The sequence below is a fragment of the Enhydra lutris genome, unplaced genomic scaffold (genome assembly GCF_002288905.1).
Source record: "Enhydra lutris kenyoni isolate GAN:26980312 unplaced genomic scaffold, ASM228890v2 scaffoldscaffold7, whole genome shotgun sequence".
NCBI classification, from domain to species: Eukaryota; Metazoa; Chordata; class Mammalia; order Carnivora; family Mustelidae; genus Enhydra; species Enhydra lutris.
This window is the reverse complement of record NW_019154091.1, coordinates 29,294,471-29,313,810: the sequence shown is the minus strand read 5'-3', so window position 1 is coordinate 29,313,810 and position 19,340 is coordinate 29,294,471. Positions and strand designations below refer to the sequence as shown.

The following is a 19,340-nucleotide window of genomic DNA, read 5'->3' as shown; positions in this document are numbered from 1 at the left end:
TGCTGTTTCTCTAATGCCTAGAACAGTGCCTGGCATGGGTATGGCCAATTATTATTCGTTATTGTGAGCCTTCTTTAACGTTTTTCTTCATTTGTTTTCATGGGCAGTATGCTGCAGAATAATCACCTGAGACAGGTACCGACGGAAGCTCTGCAGAATTTGCGAAGCCTTCAGTCCCTGTAAGTATCGCTCGTGAATGTTCTCAGGATCAGTGCGGGAAGGGGCACTGAAATGTCAAAGTGGCCACTTTAATCAGTGCCTCGTTTGGGGACCATACCTAAATAAGTTGTGAAGGAGACTTTTCATTAGAGCAACAATGCTTTGAGCCTCATAGAACAATACATGTGGGAGGGATGAGTGTTGGAGTTTGGACACTGACTCAGTTAGATATACTGGTATCACAGGACAGAATGTCCAGGATCTCGCCCTACCTTCCCCTGTAATATTTTCATTCTGGAATTCAAATCAGAGAGAATGTTTTCTCTTTTTATCTAGAAAAAGGGGTATCACAATCTAGACATCTTGGCATCTTCAGTTTATTCTGTTTTTAGATGATTTGAGCTGCCTTATAGTAAAATGTTTTCTGGGTCGAATAAAGATTTAATTTTTAAAGTTCCATATGGACATCAGGAGTCCTCAAATCCATACACCGAGATCTAACAGTATGTCTTAAAGCCTTCCTGCATAACTTCCCCATCCCCACACAGACATACAAACATACCAGCAATCCCCAGATAGACTCACACATACCTCAGATTCACACACAGACACACCCACAGACATAACACAACGGCGGTGTTATTGTTCCTTATTCTGAATACACAAGTTTTCTGTCAGGAGTTTCCACTCTACATTGATTTAGACTCTCTGAATAAATAAAAATCAGTTATTTCTCACAAAAAGAACTTTCTTACCATCTGGATGTTTTAGAGCTTGGAGTATAAGCAATTGTTTACAGTGATTATTTGTCAAGGTTATGCCACAAGCAGTTGGCTAGTAGATCTTCCTCTCATCAGAATGTATCAGTGTTTACAATCTGTTGCATGATTTCCAATATATGCATGTGTAATCTCTGCTTTTATCTTACTTACACATGTCAAGCAAAATACTGGTTTCTGGTCTAGACTGCTGAGGGAGATAAATGCATAAAAAAAACAAATAAATATTGCAGACTCTAGATGAAAAGGATTAAAAAGATTCCAATAATTGGGGCGCCTGGGTGACTCAGTCAGTTGAGCGTTGGACTCGATTTCAGCTTGGGTCATGATCTCAAGGTTGTGAGATCGAGCCCCATGTCGGGCTCCACCCTCAGAAGGGAGTCTGCTTAGGATTCTCTCTTTCTCCCTCTGCCCTTCCCCCTCTCCCTCTTTAAAAAAAAAAGAAGAAGAAGAAGAAGAAAGAATCCATCAGTTAATAATTACATATGTTTGCTTAATGCCTTTTACTGAGATGATTCAAGAGAAGGAGGAATGTGAGATTGAAGATGATACTTTCCTCCTTTGATCTTTCTTTTTTTTTAATGAAAGCAAATCTGTGCTTGAGACCATTTTAAGCTTTTTAGTCCAGTCAAACAAAGTGACTTCCTAGGTTTTCACGGGCCTATAGATAAACAAGCCCACAAGGGCCCCTTTGTGGCCTGGGACCAGTCTGTTGCATTTTCAAGGGCTCCCTAAAACCATCCGAGTATCACTCCTCCTTTGTTGCACCAGCATTTTCCTGAAGGAAAGGAGCGGTCAGAGCGGCCACACGCTCTCAAGTGGGGCCGTCTGTGTAAGGGCACAGGGTCTAGGGGCTGCATTGAAAAACAAGATAATGGCAGTGGCCAATGGGAACTTTAAACAGCTGTGAGGCAGAAGATACAAGGATAAGAGTTTGTAACCAAAAGCCACTATCAGCTGAAAGAAGATCACAAACAGAACACACACAGAAGTGAACTCTTTGAGAAAGAGAAAACCAGGAATCTTTTGTTCATTCAAACTGGGTGGTGCCTCCCTGATAAAGGTGTCCGGATTTGGTTTCTTACCGTTTCCATATTTACTGTTCACCAGGTGTCTCTTGCATGATGGTTTCTGATTCACAAAAAAGCAATTGTGTTTGAAACCTTATAAGTATGTGTTCCCTGTGAAAAAGCCAAGGGTTAACTTTCTATTATGATGGTTATCGCATCTAGATAGACCGCTCGGCCCGCAGTGCTTGCTGAATTTTATCGGGCGGCTGTGTGATGTCTGTCCCGCAGTCCCTTTGCCCAGAGCGCACAGACCCATGTGAGGTGCGGGCTACCACGCCACGTCTACTCACATTCTTTGTGCTGCTTTGATACAAGAATTAAGATTTGGCAAAAAGTATCATAGACAGCCACCAACCACACAGACACTGTATTGTACCCGACCAGGTTTGCAGGGGGGTGGGAGGGGGGCACAGCGAGCCCTTATTAAAGTTTTACTGTTGTCCCAGATCCAGAGTGTGGAATAGTCCCTCTCCTGTTTCCTTGAAGCAGATCTGAAAATGAAAGCGCCAGTTTTGAGAGGAGTGGTTATTACACACATAACATTCCTCATCCGCTCTCCATTCATTGCCCTTCGAGCTGCTTCCGAATTGATGTCAGCAACAAAGAGAGGGACAGCTGTCTCCTGCCTTCTGCCAGCAACCGGGAGGCCTCCACTCAGACCCCCGGCTCTTCTTGTGCTGCAGTCCAGCCCTTAGCCTGTCCCTCGGCCCTTCTGGTCACGGTTCCTCTTCTTTCTTTCTCTGGAAGTTACTCTGGTTCTCCTCACTTGCTCATTTTCCTTGTGTTATACCTTCATGCTCTACGGGGCGCTGGGCTGTGAGCGTATCAGCCCTGTGTGAGCGCCGCCTGGTCATTTCCAAGGGGAGCTCCTCAACCCCAACTGCAAAGAAGAACCACGGCGGGGGCGGGGGGCAGTTGGTGACTCCTGAGGCTGCACTCTCCGAGTGTTTTTCTAACTGGTGCAATTATATAACATGAAGGGCTTTTTAAAGGAGGAATGGGAAGACGGGTGTCCCCACATTCCTGCAGGTGTTGGGCAGATACTCTTCCTGAAACATTTTCAAACCTGAAATCATAACCTTATGCATTTCAGGATGAACACATGATGTCCTTAGACCATGCACTAAAAGTCAGGGGTTGCATTGTTTGTGTTTAATTGAAATAGCTCACATCTGCCTATTAATTCTACCGACAGACTGCGGCCAATAAAGATAGGAGGCCACATACTGTGTATTACACCCCCCATTCGAACGCGTTGATCATAGCACGGGCACCTCCAAGATCCACAGAGCGGTGGCCCCCTCTCAGTCTTACTTACTCAAAAACTTCATTTTAACAGAATCCTCCAGGGACTGGTGTGGCCACTGCTTTTTGAGAAATGAACATTTTTGTTGTTCTGACACTAACAAGTGGTCTACAAACCAAAACCAGCTGATAACGACCCAAGTAGATCTTTGGTATGCTTTGCTTCACTGTATCAAGTCAGCTGCATTGAAGATAGTTTAAGAAACCTGACAGGCTAAAATTGGTAACATTGCTGAGCAAGAAACAAATTGGACTCATGTTTCAGGAGATGTAGTTTTCATTTCTTTTACCTAAACAAAATTATTTGGCTTTGTTCATAACGAAAACACATAGGTACGTTTGTGTTCTTGTAACTCTGTCCTGATGCTTGCAAATTGCTTGCATAAAGAACAAGAGGTCAAGCCCACGTGCCAGAACTCAGTAGCCTAGAGCTCAGCTCGCCCCTGTACAGTATGGCCATTTCCCTTGGACATGGTAACGACTACCCAGACACCAGTTGGCTTTTTTGTAATGTAATCAAATATAACTTAATTTCCTTTCTGTTTTTTTGGAAGGGAATAGGAAATGTAATCAGAATTCACAATGAGTTGTATTTCACCAAGAAACTTTGGGCATAATAGTCATTTGAGGACCAGGTTCAGATTACAGTGATTTGATGGAAACTCAAACCTTAACCCTCCCATGCCCTCACACCTTTGTATTTGTAGTTAAGAAATCGGTCTTGGGGGGAAAAAATCACTGCTTCATTTGTGGACAGTCCTTAATGACGTTCATTCATCTCCCTGTCATCAAGTCCAAGATGATCAAAGAGAATGTCGTATTCATGTTTGTCCTGTATTGCATTTAATACATGTTAGTTTTCATTCCAGGTTTGCACTAGAGAAACTAATTGGGTTGGTACATAGGAAATAAGAGATTTAGACATATCTTTAGTATTGTCTCTATTCTCCAATCAGCTGATGTTCATCTTCAGAGTGTAAGACGTTATTTTAAAACCAAAGAAGAAAAACTCCTGCCTGGAACAGGATCTGCTCCAGCATCTCCTGGTGATCGTACCTTCAGGGCTCCCCACTCCATCCCTGAACCCTTTGAAATGTTAATAACTTCCCCCACTCTTTTGGCTTATAACAGTGGGGTTTTGCTTATAACAGTCCTAAAACAGAATAAGCCAGAGGAGGAGACGAGGAGACAGAGGAAGAGGGGGAAGAGGGGGCGCTCACCGCACTGAGCCAAAAGTCAGGCAAGCCTAGAACTAGCCACATTTTTCTCCCAATACACAGGAGCCTATTCGGTTTCAGACCCTGGATAAAGAATGGGAAGGAAGTAACAAAAGACAAGGTGGTGTCTGCAGACAAAAAAAGCAGAGTGAGGTAACCAAGAGGCTAAGTTTAAAAGATCAAAGAGGTTTAAAAAAAATGGTTTTAGTATTAGTGACATTATTCCTTCCACTAAAATAGTCTCCAGAAAGAGAAATGACAAGCATACACGATAAAAATGCATGTCCAATAAATAAAAATTTGATTTAGTTTTGCACCAAATGCCAGCGTATCGGGTCGGTCTTGGGATGGGGGTGGACTTAGACGTTCTAGAGGCTAAGTGTTTTGCTGTAGCAGTCTTGGGCGTTCACTTCATAGAACCATGTGCAAACCTGCACCCAATGAATTCTTATGAAAATTTCATTGTCTCCCTCCCCCCATTTAAACAGGAGATGAAAACTATTTTTAAAGATAAAGCCCTTGCCATGAAATATTTATAGCCAGTCAGAACACAGTCCTCAGAATCATATATGAAAAAAATGTGAATACTTAATGCAAGACCCCATGCACGAGGCTTTCTTACATCAGGTTACCCTCCAGCGCCCTGATCAAGTCCCGTATAGGACAGTCCTAGCAGATCAGTAAATAAGTGAGAACACAGATGTTATCAATGAGAAGTCAAGTACCACTTTTCTCAGTCTTGTGATGAGAAACGAAGGTTCCCTTTGGGAAGCAGATTAAACTCTTTGGAGAAGCTAAAGGGATAACACCAATGGGAAGGTGACTTGTGAAGGGGGCGAAATGTGTCCCCCTCCCCAGAGTAGGTGAAGTTTGTGAGGAGTTGTAAAAAGGCACATGAAGAAGCAGTAAAGCATGTCATGTACCAGGACAAAATCAGAAACACTCAGGGAATTTAAACCTCTGTGGTTATAAAAGCAACAGCCCCCGCCCCTCCTATTTATGAAGCACTTTTACCTGCAATGTTCCCCTCATCCTCATCCTCGAAGCAGTCTCCCGAGAAAGGAGCTGAAGTGATCCCCTCCCTAGTGAGGAGGAGGCAAAAGTTCAAAGAGGTTCAATGACATCCTCAAGGTCTTATGGCTTGTAATGGAGTCAGGCTAGAGATGAGTCTGGGATAAGAATTCTGGTCTCAGGGCACCTGGGTGGCTCAGTGGGTTAAGCCTCTGCCTTTGGCTCAGGTCATGATCCCAGGGTCCTGGGATCGAGCCCTCATCGGGCTCTCTGCTCAGCGGGGAGCCTGCTTCCTCCTTTCTCTCTGCCTGTCTCTCTGCCTACTGGTGATCTCTGTCAAATAAATAAATAAATAAATCTTTTTAAAATTAAAAAAAAAAAGAACTCTGGTCTCTTCAACTCCAAAATCTGCCCATTTTAGCATAGTGACGTATCTTGCCCCCCCTCCAAAGCCACTGTGGAGAATGGGCACACAACAGATAACACTGATATGAAGGAAAGGAGCCTGACAGAATCACATCTTCCCTCTAGACCTATGTTGTGAAGCTTTACAAAAAGAAAGAAACTAGTAATGATGCAGGACAGAAGTAAATAAGTTGAAGCAGGAAAGAGAATACTATTATTAAAGATGGGCCAGTCAGCCTTTCGTAGTGTTTCCCTATGCATTCGGTTGTCTGTTCCCTCATCACCCGTGAGGTAGAATTTGTCTCCGTTTTCTTGATAAGGAAACTGTAAGAAAAGGGTATCTTGTCTCTATTGTAAAGGTGAAAGTTGATTAGACAAAGACAAGAGGGAAGAACATTTCAGACAGAGGGAACTATGCATGTGCTACCTTGTGGACAGGGGAGGGAGGCAAGGGGCTAGTACATCAGGGAACAGATACAAGGTCCATGTGGCTGAAGCAGGAGGAGTGAGGTGGAAGAAATATAAGAACAGTTTATCGAGGCAGTGGGTAGGGGGGGTCAGACACCTTGAAAGCCATTTGGGACGTGTCAAGGATTTTGGTCTTCATTGTGAAAGCAGTGGGAATCCACTGGAGGAAAGGGCATGATCTGATCTGTGTTATTGGAACAGCCTAGGAGAGAAAGGAGAACTTTGTCAGGATTGGGACAGTGGGAGATGGTGAAAAGGAAATGGATTTGAGAAATCTTTAGATGAAATTACCAGTATTTGGTAATGAATTGGCGATGGAGAATGAAGAAGGAAGAGGTGTCAGGGATGATCACATTTCTGGTTTATATAACCATGTGCTTAATGAAGCCCATCCCAAAGAAAAGAAACACAGGTAGAGGGCTGCATTTGAGGAAAATAGTGTGGGAAATAATGAGTTTGGTCTTGAACATGTATATTTGTGAAGGAATGACTAAGTAGAAATGTCACATGAACAACTTGAAATCCAGATCTGGATCTCAAAGAAAAGTGAAATTTAGGTCAGGTCCTCTTACCATACATTTTCCTTCACCTAACACCTCATGGCAATGATTTGATTGTCTGACTACACTTGAGAAAACATGCTCCATGAATGTTGGATCAACATGTTTAGAAAACATGTTCCATGTCTGCCTGGTTTGCTGTTAGCTCTCCAGCACCAGGAGCAGGACCTGCAGAAAACACATTCAAGAAACATTTATTGAATTTATTGAACTAAAGCCTCAGACCCTAAGTGTTGTTCCAAACATCTGCTCAGGATCAACTCATCTCCTCTGGTTTGTCGCCCACATTCACTGATCTCCCTGGCTCCAAACTCTTTATCTCTGGGCCTGGCTTTTTCTCCCTGCCCTTCCTGAGCTGAGAGTTGGACCCAGTGGTTCCTTCAGGGATTTTGGTGTCTGCAAGATTTAGCTTTCCATTGTCTTAGCTAAGGACTCTGCTCTAAGAATTCAAGGGTTCAGGGCAAACTGGTGGTTGCCAGAGGGCCGGGGGTAGGGGAGGGGCTGGTGGGGGCAAGGATGCGTAAAATAGGTGAAAGGGATTAAGAGGGACAAATTTCCAGCTATAAAATAATTAAGTGACATGGAACGCCTGGGTGGCTCAGTGGGTTAAGCCTCTGCCTTTGGCTCAGGTCATGATCCCAGGGTCTTGGGATCGAGCCCCACATCGGGCTCTCTGCTCAGCGGGGAGCCTGCTTCCCCATCTCTCTCTCTGCCTGCCTCTCTGCCTACCTGTGATCTGTCTGTCAAATAAATAAATAAAATCTTTAAAAAAATTTTTTTAAATAAATAAATAAGTGACAGAAGTAACAAGTACAATATAGGGAATGTAGTCAGAAATATTGTAATAACGTGGTGTTGTGACTACAACTTACAGTGGTAAGCATTGAGTAATGTGTAGAACTGTTGAATCACTATGTCATACACCTGAAACTAATGTAATATCAACTCTACTGCAATAATACTTAAAAAAAAAAAAGGAGTAGGTTTCAGGGAAGAACCATAATGGTAAGTGTTGTAGGGTTGATGAGATTCAGACTGGCAGGAAGTAGGAGATGGCCCAGGAGTACCGTGGGAGGGAGCTAAAAAGGGACAACTTGACCGGGACAGAGAAATAAGAGAAAACTGTGGCTAGATAAGGTGGATGGTGAGCTTTGAATATCAGATGGGAGGTTTGGGTTTGAAGGGACGGTAATGTAGCAGAACCATGGATTCCTAACAGGGGAATGACATAGAGCACAGTCTGAGGGAGATTAATCTGGCATCAGTCTACAGGATTAATTGAAGAGATAAGAGATCAAAGGCAAAAGGACCAGCTCAGAGACTGTTGCAGTAATGCAGGTGTTAAGAGATAAGAGACTTAACTAGACAGTGGAAGTGGAGAGTGTGGGAGATAAAGATAAATCGAGAGGACTTGATGAATGATTGGCCTGAAGCCTATGGAAGATTCAAAAAATGACCCCCAGATTTCAAACCCTGATGGTACCTGGGAGACAAATGGTGCCCTTGACCAAAAAAAAAAAAAAAAAAAAAAAAAAAGTCTTTGTTTTCTGAGGAGAAAAATGGAACTGAAGAAGTCAATGCTTGTATTACTCATGACTCATCTCCCTGTTACAAAATTCACAGCAGCAATGACCTCTGAGAAACTGAGCAACATCGTATAAACTGATTTTAAAATATATTTCTCATTGAAGTCTCGCACTCTCCAAAGATGCTGGAGAGACAGAGGTTTGGTTCATGTAGCCATTGGTCAAGGCAACTGACTAGGTTCTAGATTACTGTTCTTTGGTGAGCCTATAGACTTCATGTCTCCCCACACTGCAGAGATGAGAGAACTTTTTCACCTTTTCAGAGGTAAGTTTAAAGCAATAATTTTTCTTCCTGGTTTAAATTAAGTTTACCAATGAATAAGATGGAGAACAGAAAGGTAGAAGCAGAAATTCTCATATAAACAATCATGTTGCTTCTATGAACTCTTACGCCTCATGTCTTCCAAAGATATGGATGGGAAGTTTGATTAAAAGGTAGAATCCCACACTGTGGTCACTCCATAAATATTAAATAACAGTAGTAACAATAAAAATGACTCGTGATTATGAAGAATTCATACAAATCAACATGAATCCAATCTATGAGAGTTCCTATAGATAAAGTCTATCCCAATAGTATTATTATAATGATCTGATGAATTTGATTTCCAGTGATCCTCTGGTTCCCCTGCAATGAAATTTCCATGCAGTAAAATTTCACCATAACAAATGCTTCAGATACATCGTCAAATTGTATTACATAGAAGCTTGGAAGTATGTGGGTTTCATTTCATAGCCAAAGCAGGATAATAATTGAAAATGCTTTCATTTTTTAAAGTTTTATAAATGAACTAAATAATTATGCTCTTCTGACTATTCATGATTTGTTCGAAATGGTCTTACAAGACGTACAAATGTATGTACAAGTGAGTTGGCCATTTCTTTAAAACTTATAAAGAAAAAATGCTCATCCAAATATAAAATAGAAATGACAGTGTTGAAAATGCTATGCTTCGTAATCCTGTTTATTGAAAGAATCCCCATAAACTGTATCATACCTGCAGCTGCAACATTCTTCACACCTTTGACTTTTTTTTCCCCCTCAAGTCATCTATGTTAATAATTGACATCAGTATAGTTTTCTGAGATATGGAATTGGCCAAGATCTATGGCTTATCTTTTGACTAACGCTTTCTTCCTTGTAGTTAATGGCTTATCAAAGACATTCTCAAACAAAGATATAAGTCTGTGTGATACATTGGCAAGGTATCATGTATGAGATATATGTAAAGGGCCTTTTTCTGGAAAAACAATAGCAAGAATGATCTCATAGCTTCTCTAATTCCTGCAATCATGCCACCTTTAAATCAAAAATTCCTTTCAAGAGCATAGAAGAGATTGGCAAAATATTCCTTTTAAAAGAGGAAACTTATAAAATTAAGCTTTTATACATGAAGACATTATGGAAAAATCCTTAGAGATAAGAAAGTGAGCTTTTTGTGTATTTTGTTTCACCATTGCCTGACATAAAAGATTGATTTTTTTTTTTTTTTTTTTTTTTGCCTGTTACCTTCTCAGTCTTCGTCACATGGGACTCACTGATATTGTAGAACTGTGGTCACAGTAAACATGCAGTTTTATTTTGTTTTTAGTTTACAGAATATCGGGTAACATTCAACCCAGCTCTTGCCCGGTCCCCATCTGCCCAGGATGGAACATGGAGTCACCACCATCGGTTCCTTGCCTCCCCCTGTGGCCACAGCTGACAAGTCACCGCAGTCTGTTGGACCCACTTATTTAGTAATCCTTGTGTCGAGCCTTCCTGTCCATTTCCATGCTTCTTTCAGGCTCTCGTCTTTTCTCACCCTGCTGACTGCAACTGCCCTGGTCACTTACTTTCCCACCAATCCTCCTACGTGTTGCTCAGAGAGATCTTTCTAGAGCACAGCTGTTATCAGGGTACCCAGCCAGGGGGTTGTACAACCCCCCACCCCAGAGAAACAATTGGATGCAGATTTTGAAGATGATTTGGAGGAGAATGGGACATTACTCATAGGTAGATAACCCAGAGATCTGAGCGCAATTATCCAGACTCTAGATGCTTACCTTAGATACTCAAAAGTACTAAAGCTTGTCAGGGTGACCTGGATGGCCCTGACAAGTTCCCAGTGGTGAGGAGAGACATCCCCGGGTCCATGAGGGACAGTCCCATTGGCCAAGCAGTTTGTGCCGTAGAATCCCTTTGGTAATTATGGAGTTCTCCAACCTCAAGCCTTCCCTCCAGAGAGGGAGTTATGCCAACATATGCCCCAAAGTCATGACAGCACCATTTCTCATCATTGGTAGTCCTCTAGGTAACACTGCCCGGACTCCTACTTGATGAGAATTCTCTTCTTGCACCAAGTGATGTCATAGTTTTCCTCAACCATGTTAGCCTTTTGGGCCTTTTTGGACCTTTGTTGGCCTAACCCCCAAAATATGTGGCTGTTTAGAGGCTTCCCAGGACTCTAATCAAAACATGTAGGGTAGCTACTGAACTTCCATACGAAGGATTTCAGTGCGTAGAAAATCAGCAGTCCTGTCAGCCCATGTGTCCCCCTCAAAAAATGTCAATCTCCATTAGAGAGATTTGAAATTGCCAAGTGTTAATAAACTTCAGGAAAAATGAAAGAAACTTTTGTTGGGGAGGGGGAATGATATCACTTCCTAAATGTGAGGGTTTTTCTCAAGTAATAACACCTGTCACTTGTAGAGTGCTTTACTGTTTACAAAACACTTGCATATATGTTTTCTTGTTTAATTCCCATAGTAATTCTGTGACCTGTTACGATTCTGCTTTACAGATATGAAAACAGACCCTCAGAGAAATTAATCCGTGTGCCTCCAAATCTCAGAATGTGTCTTGATTTTTCTAATTCAGTGCACTTTCCAGTTACCCTATGCTCATGACGTAAGTGGTTGTAAGACATAGAAAGTAGGGTAAAGTCTGTATCTATCAGTTTGCTATAAATTACAAGTAACAGAAGGAATATAAGATGGGTGCCATGTCCCATATAGTAATTACTTTTCAGAACTCTTTTCAAGATCATAATTAAGAGGTTTTATTTGTCTAAAAGATGAGGGGGCCTCTCCCATTGTTAGTGATTTATTTTGCTGTGACATTAAGGTTAGATACTTAAATGCCAAGATTACCGTTAAGAATGGTCTCTGAGAATGTGCTGTCTATCCCATGTCACTGCTTCTCCTTTGCCTTTGGATTACAGACGCACATACCCGCACACGCATGTAGTTGTGATGCTAGAGGCTGAAAGGGCGACTTCTAGTCAGTCTAATTGCAGACACCTCTTAGTTATTTCTGTTGTGAGGGATGAAAGAAGTAGCATTTTTCAGAACCGAAATTGACCGACAACACGGTACTCCTTTTAACCAAGTTTTGACTCAGGAAGTTTGAGGTTACCTCTTTTTTTTTTTTTTTTCCCCTGAATGGTTTCCATGGTCAAAAACCAAGAATACAAACTGTTAACCAGCCTCAAGTAATAATAATGTAAAATCATGAAGGTGATTTATAATTGGTTGTATTCATTCCTTTAGTTGTAAAGCAAGCTTATAAAATAGAGAGGTGTTACTCCCATTTTACAGGGTGGGAAGTCTGACGTCTGTTGACTTGGCCATAGTCACACAGCTACTGTATACTGAGTTTTGGACTTGAGATTTCTCATCCCAGATGTCTGCACTGATTCAGATTCTAAACTGCCTACACACACACACACAGAAACACACACACACACACACACACATACCTTTACACCCTTTGTGACTTGGCATGGAAAAGAAATGATAACAAAGAAACCCTTAAAAAGTGGAGCCCTATAACCGAGTTATTTTTGTTGTTCCTGATAACATTCTAGACTCGCACTCTTCTGTGTTTTTGGTGTACTCTGTAGTGATGTTTTTCTTACACACCCCTACTTAAACATTGCGTTTTCCAAGCATATGAATAGAAAATGCCCAGCTACCCCAAAGGACCGGATTGACATAATATGAGCTCTTTGTTTACCCACTGAATAGGCACAACTTGTCCCCTGCCAGCTGCTTTGTCCACAGTCTTAACCTTGTTCTGTGGGAACCACCTGTATGAGTGGCTGGGTAATTAACTCCATACTCCGGTGTTGCCTTCCGATCTTCCGTTAGGAATAAATCAGATAATGCTTCTACATGTGAACAATATACCGCTCTCTGAATTAGGTTTGGACCACTGAGGCAGGTGGACATGGACTGAAGAATACTGCATTTAAGAAGAAGTACAGAGCTTCTTAGATGAAGGAACTATTGAGGCAAAGACACATTTTAGTGCTGTACTCAGGATACCCGAGTGTGGGGTCTGGGAGTATCAGGACAGGAAGTGATAGAACTGGGCTGAATTGCCCTGTCTTACTCATTTCATTTCAGACAGTGAATTGCCCTAAGATTACAGTGTGGATTACATTCTTCTTTCCTGGGGGAAAAAAAGTGATTCCAAAATCATAAATCATAAATTACTTTTTTCATAAATTCATTTATCCTGAGAAATGGGTTTATTAACATTGAAAACTGACACCAAGGTAACTTTAAGACCCAGCAGTGACATCAGCGGGAACTTAAGTATAGAAGAAGACAAGCCTCCCACTCAGGGCTGAGAGAGCCTTTACTGTAAATCTACCCCAACACGTGTACCCAGCTTAAGATGAATCACTTCAGGACTCTTAGAAGCCACTTGTTATTACATAAGCAACTGGCAATAATCAGACAATATGTCACCAAAAACGGGAAAGTTCATATTATTTAAATAAAGTCTTCATTCTTTAATCAGTGCGGTCATTAAGGAGAGTTTACATACATACTTCACTTCCAGTCAGAGGAAAACCATCACCTCCTCGTTCCTGATGAAGTTATACCTTATTGGAACCTGGGCCAAGCATGTTGTCACCAGAACAAGGGGCAAGAGTCAGTCCTGAGTTTTCCTAAACGTTTCCGGTTCTGTTTATTGATGAAACCTTTAGACATTTGGAATCTGTGTTTCTGCTGCCTACAATCATCATCGCCCTGGAATTTTTTTTTTTATTTTCTTTATCTTAACCAGAAAACTGTTTTTGTTTTTTTAATATTTTATTTGTCAGAGAGAGAGAGAGAGAGAGCACACAAGCAGGGGGAGGGGCAGAAAGAGAGGGCGAGGCAAGCTCCCCGCTGAGCAAGGAGCCCGTGTGGACTCGATGCCAGGACCCAGAGATCATGACCTGAGCAGAAGGCAGACACTTAACCAACTGAGCCACCCAGATGCCCCTGACCTAGAAATTTAGTTGTGAGTGGGCTCTGATACCAAACTCTTAAAATTCATTCCAGGTGACCTTATCTCAGTTATTATCAAAACCTGGTCTGGTCCGGGGCCTTGAAGGCATCACTTGTCCCCATTCCGTCAATAGAAACAGGAGCCAAGGAACAAGTGAAGTGACGTATTGTGACCAAAAGTGAGGAAGCTGCTTTCCAAAGAGATCAGCTCCCTGCCACAGAGAAGTCTATTTTTAAATTGTTTAAATTTGCTTGGAAAGGGATTATTTCATGACCCTGGTGTACTTCCTGGATCTGTTTCGTCTTCAGTGCTTCCTAAAACATTTTTCAAAATCCACTCGTGATTTTCTAATCCTTCCTAATACATGGACGCTTAAAATGCAACTCTTCTTTCTTTTTTTAATCCTAGCTTTGAAAATGCAAACAAATGCCCGAGCCTTGAGAACTGATTGGAAAAGTGAGTGAGGGCCCTTGGAAGTAGAGCTGGGTGCCAGTGGTTCTGTCATTTACGCACCTTACAGAAAATTGCAGTTTCCACTAAGAAAAGTTCAAGCATCCTCACTGCAGCTGCTGCTTCTGTTGGACAGGGGCGACGTAATGCACTGCACTCCCTCTGCTGGCTCTGAAATTGCAACAGTTCATTACCCACACCTACATTTAGATGTATTTCTGCACTTTAAAAAAAAAAAGAAAAAAATATATTTGTACATATACATACACACACACACACACACACACACACGTACATATATATATGGAGCAAACGCCGGGAACCATGCTGATTCTATTATTCATTTAAAATGTCAGGAAAAACAAATTATCTGCCCGATGCAGATGGTTGGATGAGCCCGAAAGCTGGCAGTTTTTAGGCTTTCTATCCGCACTGGACTGAGAAAAGGGGAGGGGCTGCCTCTCCTCTCCCTGAGGCGGATCTCTAACAGCCTTTAAAAATGACTCAGTTCCTTTCAAACACCAAGAAGATCTTTTCCCAGAGCTCAGGGAGCCAGTTATTAGAATAGTAGGTTTTGTACGTTCAGAACAGTCCAGAGAAAGCATGGGGCGGTGGGGGACACCTGGGTGGCTCAGTCGGTTAAGCGTCTGCCTTCGGCTCAGGTCATGATCTCAGGGTCCTGGGATCAAGCCCCGTGACTGATTCAGACCTCGGTGGGCGATGGGGGCTTTGCGGGGGATGACTGCTTGTTCCTCTCCCTCTGCCCCTCCCCCTGCTTGTGCTCTCTCTCTCCATCCCTCTCTCAAATAAATAAATAAATAAATAAAATCTTAAAAAAAAAAAAAAAAGGAAAAGAAAGCAAAAGCATGTATTTGGCTTGGGGTGAAGGGGAAGAGAAAGGGTGTCAGAGAGGAAAACTGAACATCATCACGCTGAGGTTTCAGACCTCTGGGGAGGCCACTTCTGTGCATGGAGACATGTTACCCACAAGCCTGGAAGGGAATCATAGCTCCGTGGAATTTTAATGGCCAACTGGACCTAAGAAGCCATGGTTCAACTCACAAGGGAGGAAAACCTCCCAGGAGAGCAGAATGTTCCAGATGCCTGCGCATCCTGAGAGCCCTGAGCCCTGTTTCCCTCCTGCTCATCAGTACACTGAGAGTTTTCCTGCAAGGCTGATCTTCTGCTGGGGCTTTGCCCCTTTACCATCCTTGCTTTTTTGCTTCCCCAGGCGTCTGGATGCCAACCACATCAGCTACGTTCCCCCCAGCTGTTTCAGCGGCCTGCACTCCCTGAGGCACTTGTGGCTGGACGACAATGCCTTGACAGAAATCCCTGTCCAGGCCTTCAGAAGTTTATCAGCGCTGCAGGCCATGACCTTGGCCCTGAACAAAATACACCACATACCAGACTATGCCTTTGGAAACCTCTCCAGCTTGGTAGTTCTGTAAGTTTTATTGATTTTCTTTCTGTCTCTCTTTTTACACTTGCTACAAGTGCTGGCTCTTCAAGCCTTGAATGGGGACATTTTCAGAGAGGAAACCCCCCTGGACTTCTCCCCCAAATGACTCACGAATGTAGAATTCAGCCACGTTCAGCAAGCACCTGCTAAGTGCCAAGCACTGAGAGGCACTCCAAGATAAACTATGACCTCTGTTTCAGGGAAGCCCACATGTATTTTTCAGGCAATCGCCAGACTGGACAAAGTTAGTCCAGTGACTCAAATAAATAAATTTGAACAAAGTTAGTCCAGCGAATAAAAATTCCTTATTTCTGGTAATAATTTATAATTCAGCTCAAATTGAAATATGACCTTCTTACTATTTAATAAATTTTTTTGATCCCTACCGAGGGAGGAGAAGTAAGGACAAACCATTGACCGGGACCTGTGCATTCGTGTGGCTTTTTTCCCAATGGGTCGAGATTTCATTATTTGAAGTAAACCAAAATGATTCTCAAGTAATAGTTTGAAACGTAATCAGTCTCCTTTAAGGCTGTAGCTATGTGCCCCACGTGTATAATATAACGGTCAACCAAGGCGGATAAAGGAAGAGAGCCCCTGCTTGAAAGGCTGGAAGGCTGGTTTGCAGAGGAACTCTGAAGAAGGCTTCTTCTGCTCAATTGCTCCCTTTGCTCCAGGCCCGCCCACAGGCCCACCACTGCCTTCAGCTATTACAGTTTTCTTGATTTCCTGTCTCTCTCTCTCTCTCTCTCTCTCTCTCTCTCTCTCGTGTTACAGTTTATCTTCCTTGAGGGCTGGCCAACATCTTATCCATCTTTTTAGGTTCCCCTCAATCTCCTTCCCCCCATGGGCTGCATGTACAAGATCATCAATAAATGTCACCAAGATCTCCCATGAAACCAACATAGATTTATTAGAATAAACACCTTCATTGCAGTGCCGGGGTGGCTCCGTCAGTTGGGTGGCCAACTCTTGGTTTTGGCTCAGGTCGTGATCTCAGGGTTGTGGGATCAAGCCCCAGGCCCGGGTCGGCACTCAGTGCTCTGTACAGAGTCTGCTTGAGATTCTCCCACCACCCTTCTCCTTGCCCCTCTCCTCCTCCTCCCCTCACTCTCACGCTCTCTCAAATAAAATTAATTAATTAATTAGTTAATTAATTAATTAAAATCTTTGAAAAACCACACAAAACTTAGTCTAAAGAATAAGAAGTTTCGGGTGATATTGACAAATTCCTATACTGACTCACAGATACAAAGAGGATGCCACTGACCCACCGGAAGCTGGTGTGTGCATTAATTTTTCCTCCACCTGAGGGAATGGATTGACGGAGAGCCACCTGTTCGTCTTCACCCTCTTCTCCTTACGCCCATTTTCCAAAAATCCCTTGGGACTTGGTCCAGTTTTCAGTTATGTGTACAGCTGTTCCCAGCTGGACTTAACTGACCTGCCATTCAGCCACAGATGATAATTATACACGTTAATACTACGTCAAGATAACGAATCTACTGGGGCAGCCAAAAAAATCGGATCACTGTTCTCTGTGGCTAAATTGTGGTTGCCTCTTAACCCATGGTCCCGCCCTGGGAACGGAGCCATTGTAAGCCAGCAGCTTTAATAGAAAATATGTGTAGTTCACTAGGACCTTCCCTCCATCCTTCATTGGTCACTGATGGCCAGAATCTCTGCTTAACCCCCTACATCCGAAAGCCAGGTTAACAACCTGAATTTACTTTTATCAGTCACATTGCCTATATTATGATACACTCCTGGATATCTCAAACCCTAAAAGTAAAACCGTCTCTGCCTATTCAATTCTATAGTCTAGGACCATCTATGGTAAGAGTGGATGGGTCAGTTAGCCTTGGGCGGGGCGGGGGGGCGAGTTAAACAAAACATTTCTTATATACAATTAGTGCATTCTTTTCTCTAAGTTTCTTTGGATGTAAGCAATTAGAATGCTGTGCCTAAGTTTCCAGGAGCAGCGTGCCTTCATGACTGTGTCTGTAATGTTCTCCTGCAGGCATCTCCATAACAATAGAATTCACTCCCTGGGAAAGAAATGCTTTGATGGGCTCCACAGCCTAGAGACTTTGTGAGTTGACCTTTTATTTGTTTCCCTTTTTTCAGTGTTTTCATGAGTATTCTGAAGGAATCAAAATAGCCTTAAAGTCAAACTTGCTGTTTGGTTTGGTTAATTGCCTGAGCTTTAAACAGATTTTTACAGTGGCTTTATCTTAAACACACACACACACACACACACACACAGCTAATAAAACTGAGATTTTATTTTAATCTAACAAGAGTGGTAAATTAGAATCATTATAAGCTAAATGAGATGTTCTCTACTGAGCAGCGACTGTTTGTTTAGGAATGTGTACCCTGTGTCAGGGATCAATTCTAATCTGTCACTCAGGCTCACTATTCATGAGTCTAGTCTGCTGCACCCCCCCCCTCCCCCTGCCCATTGAGAGGATAAGGACCAGGCAAATGCTACACTCTCCAATCTGAGATGAACAGGCATCCCATTAGCAAACAACAAAGTGATTCGAAAAACTAAAAAGCAGTAATAGTTACCATTTACTGGGTACATGTTTATCTAAATACTGGTCCATTCAGCGTACGTGGTTTCAGTTACTCCTACACCCATCCTATGAGAGCAACCATCACCATCCCGCTGTGCTGTAAGCCCTAGTCCGGTTGAAGTTATTTTACCAACATGAGTAGCATACCTGGGATTTGCTTCTTCTCTAGTTTGACTCTGAAATCCGTGTTTACCAGTGCATGCGACTTCCAAAAAAATAGGTCAAAAGCTCAGGTCTGAACTGGTACCTATAATAAAAATCGAGTCCAGCCAGCTGACTGCCTAGAGCCTTTCCCAGAGCCAAGAAGAAAAGAGCTCTCACGTTCTCCGCACCACCACCACCACCTTCCCCCCTCCCCACCGCCCCCTGACCAGGCCCCAGCCCTTTCAGGGGAGGAGCCGCTCTTCACTGCCCTCCATGAGTGAGAGGGGTAGACTGAGGGTGAGGTGACAGGCAGTGGGGGTCCTGAGTGTTCTGGAGGAGAGGTGCTGGTTCCTGCTGGGCCCCCATATTTTTAATACTCAAGTACAATAAGCCACACAGGGCCACTGAATCTGCAGGGGTGGCTCTGCAGAAGGAGAGACCAAAGACCACCTCTCCTATGGCTTTGGAGCTCCATTACACCTATGCATCTGGACCTTAGCGTTTGTACTGTTTAGCTTCTAATCAGGTGTGGGTGTGAGGATTTCCTGACCTGTTGTCTGTGGCTGGTGGCTCAGGTCAGTGAGCGCTCCCAGCTCTCCTCCCCGGCTTACTTAAGTCACTCTGTGTTTCCTCATAGAAGGGAGGCATCATACTTACGAGGAGATGCCAAAGATGAATTTCTCCAGGCGGAACTTTGAAGTCGACTTAATGGCATAGGCAAAGCATTCTTATGAGGTGCTTGGAAGAATTAGAACTTCTCCCTTATCGACACAGGGCTGGGCTTGAGATCTCAGTAATGGAAAGCACCTTCCAGTCCTTTCCAACACAAGAGGAACAAAAAACAGTATTGGCTTTGAAGGGTATTTCCCCAAACAG

At 42.9% G+C, this 19,340-nt stretch overlaps 1 protein-coding gene across 3 annotated transcripts in view; it reads left to right on the top strand.

The window, feature by feature from the left end:
* The window catches only part of LOC111142179 (leucine rich repeat containing G protein-coupled receptor 5), a 122,860-nt gene that overhangs the window by 81,446 nt on the left and 22,074 nt on the right, over positions 1-19,340 (top strand). For 2 of the 3 annotated variants that reach the window (XM_022495188.1, XM_022495186.1), the window contains exons 4-6: positions 108-179; positions 15,508-15,723; positions 17,759-17,830. In XM_022495188.1, coding sequence (XP_022350896.1) covers positions 108-179; positions 15,508-15,723; positions 17,759-17,830 — 360 coding nt within the window. The remainder of the gene's footprint in view (positions 1-107; positions 180-15,507; positions 15,724-17,758; positions 17,831-19,340) is intronic. The other variant, XM_022495189.1, reaches the window with a different exon arrangement.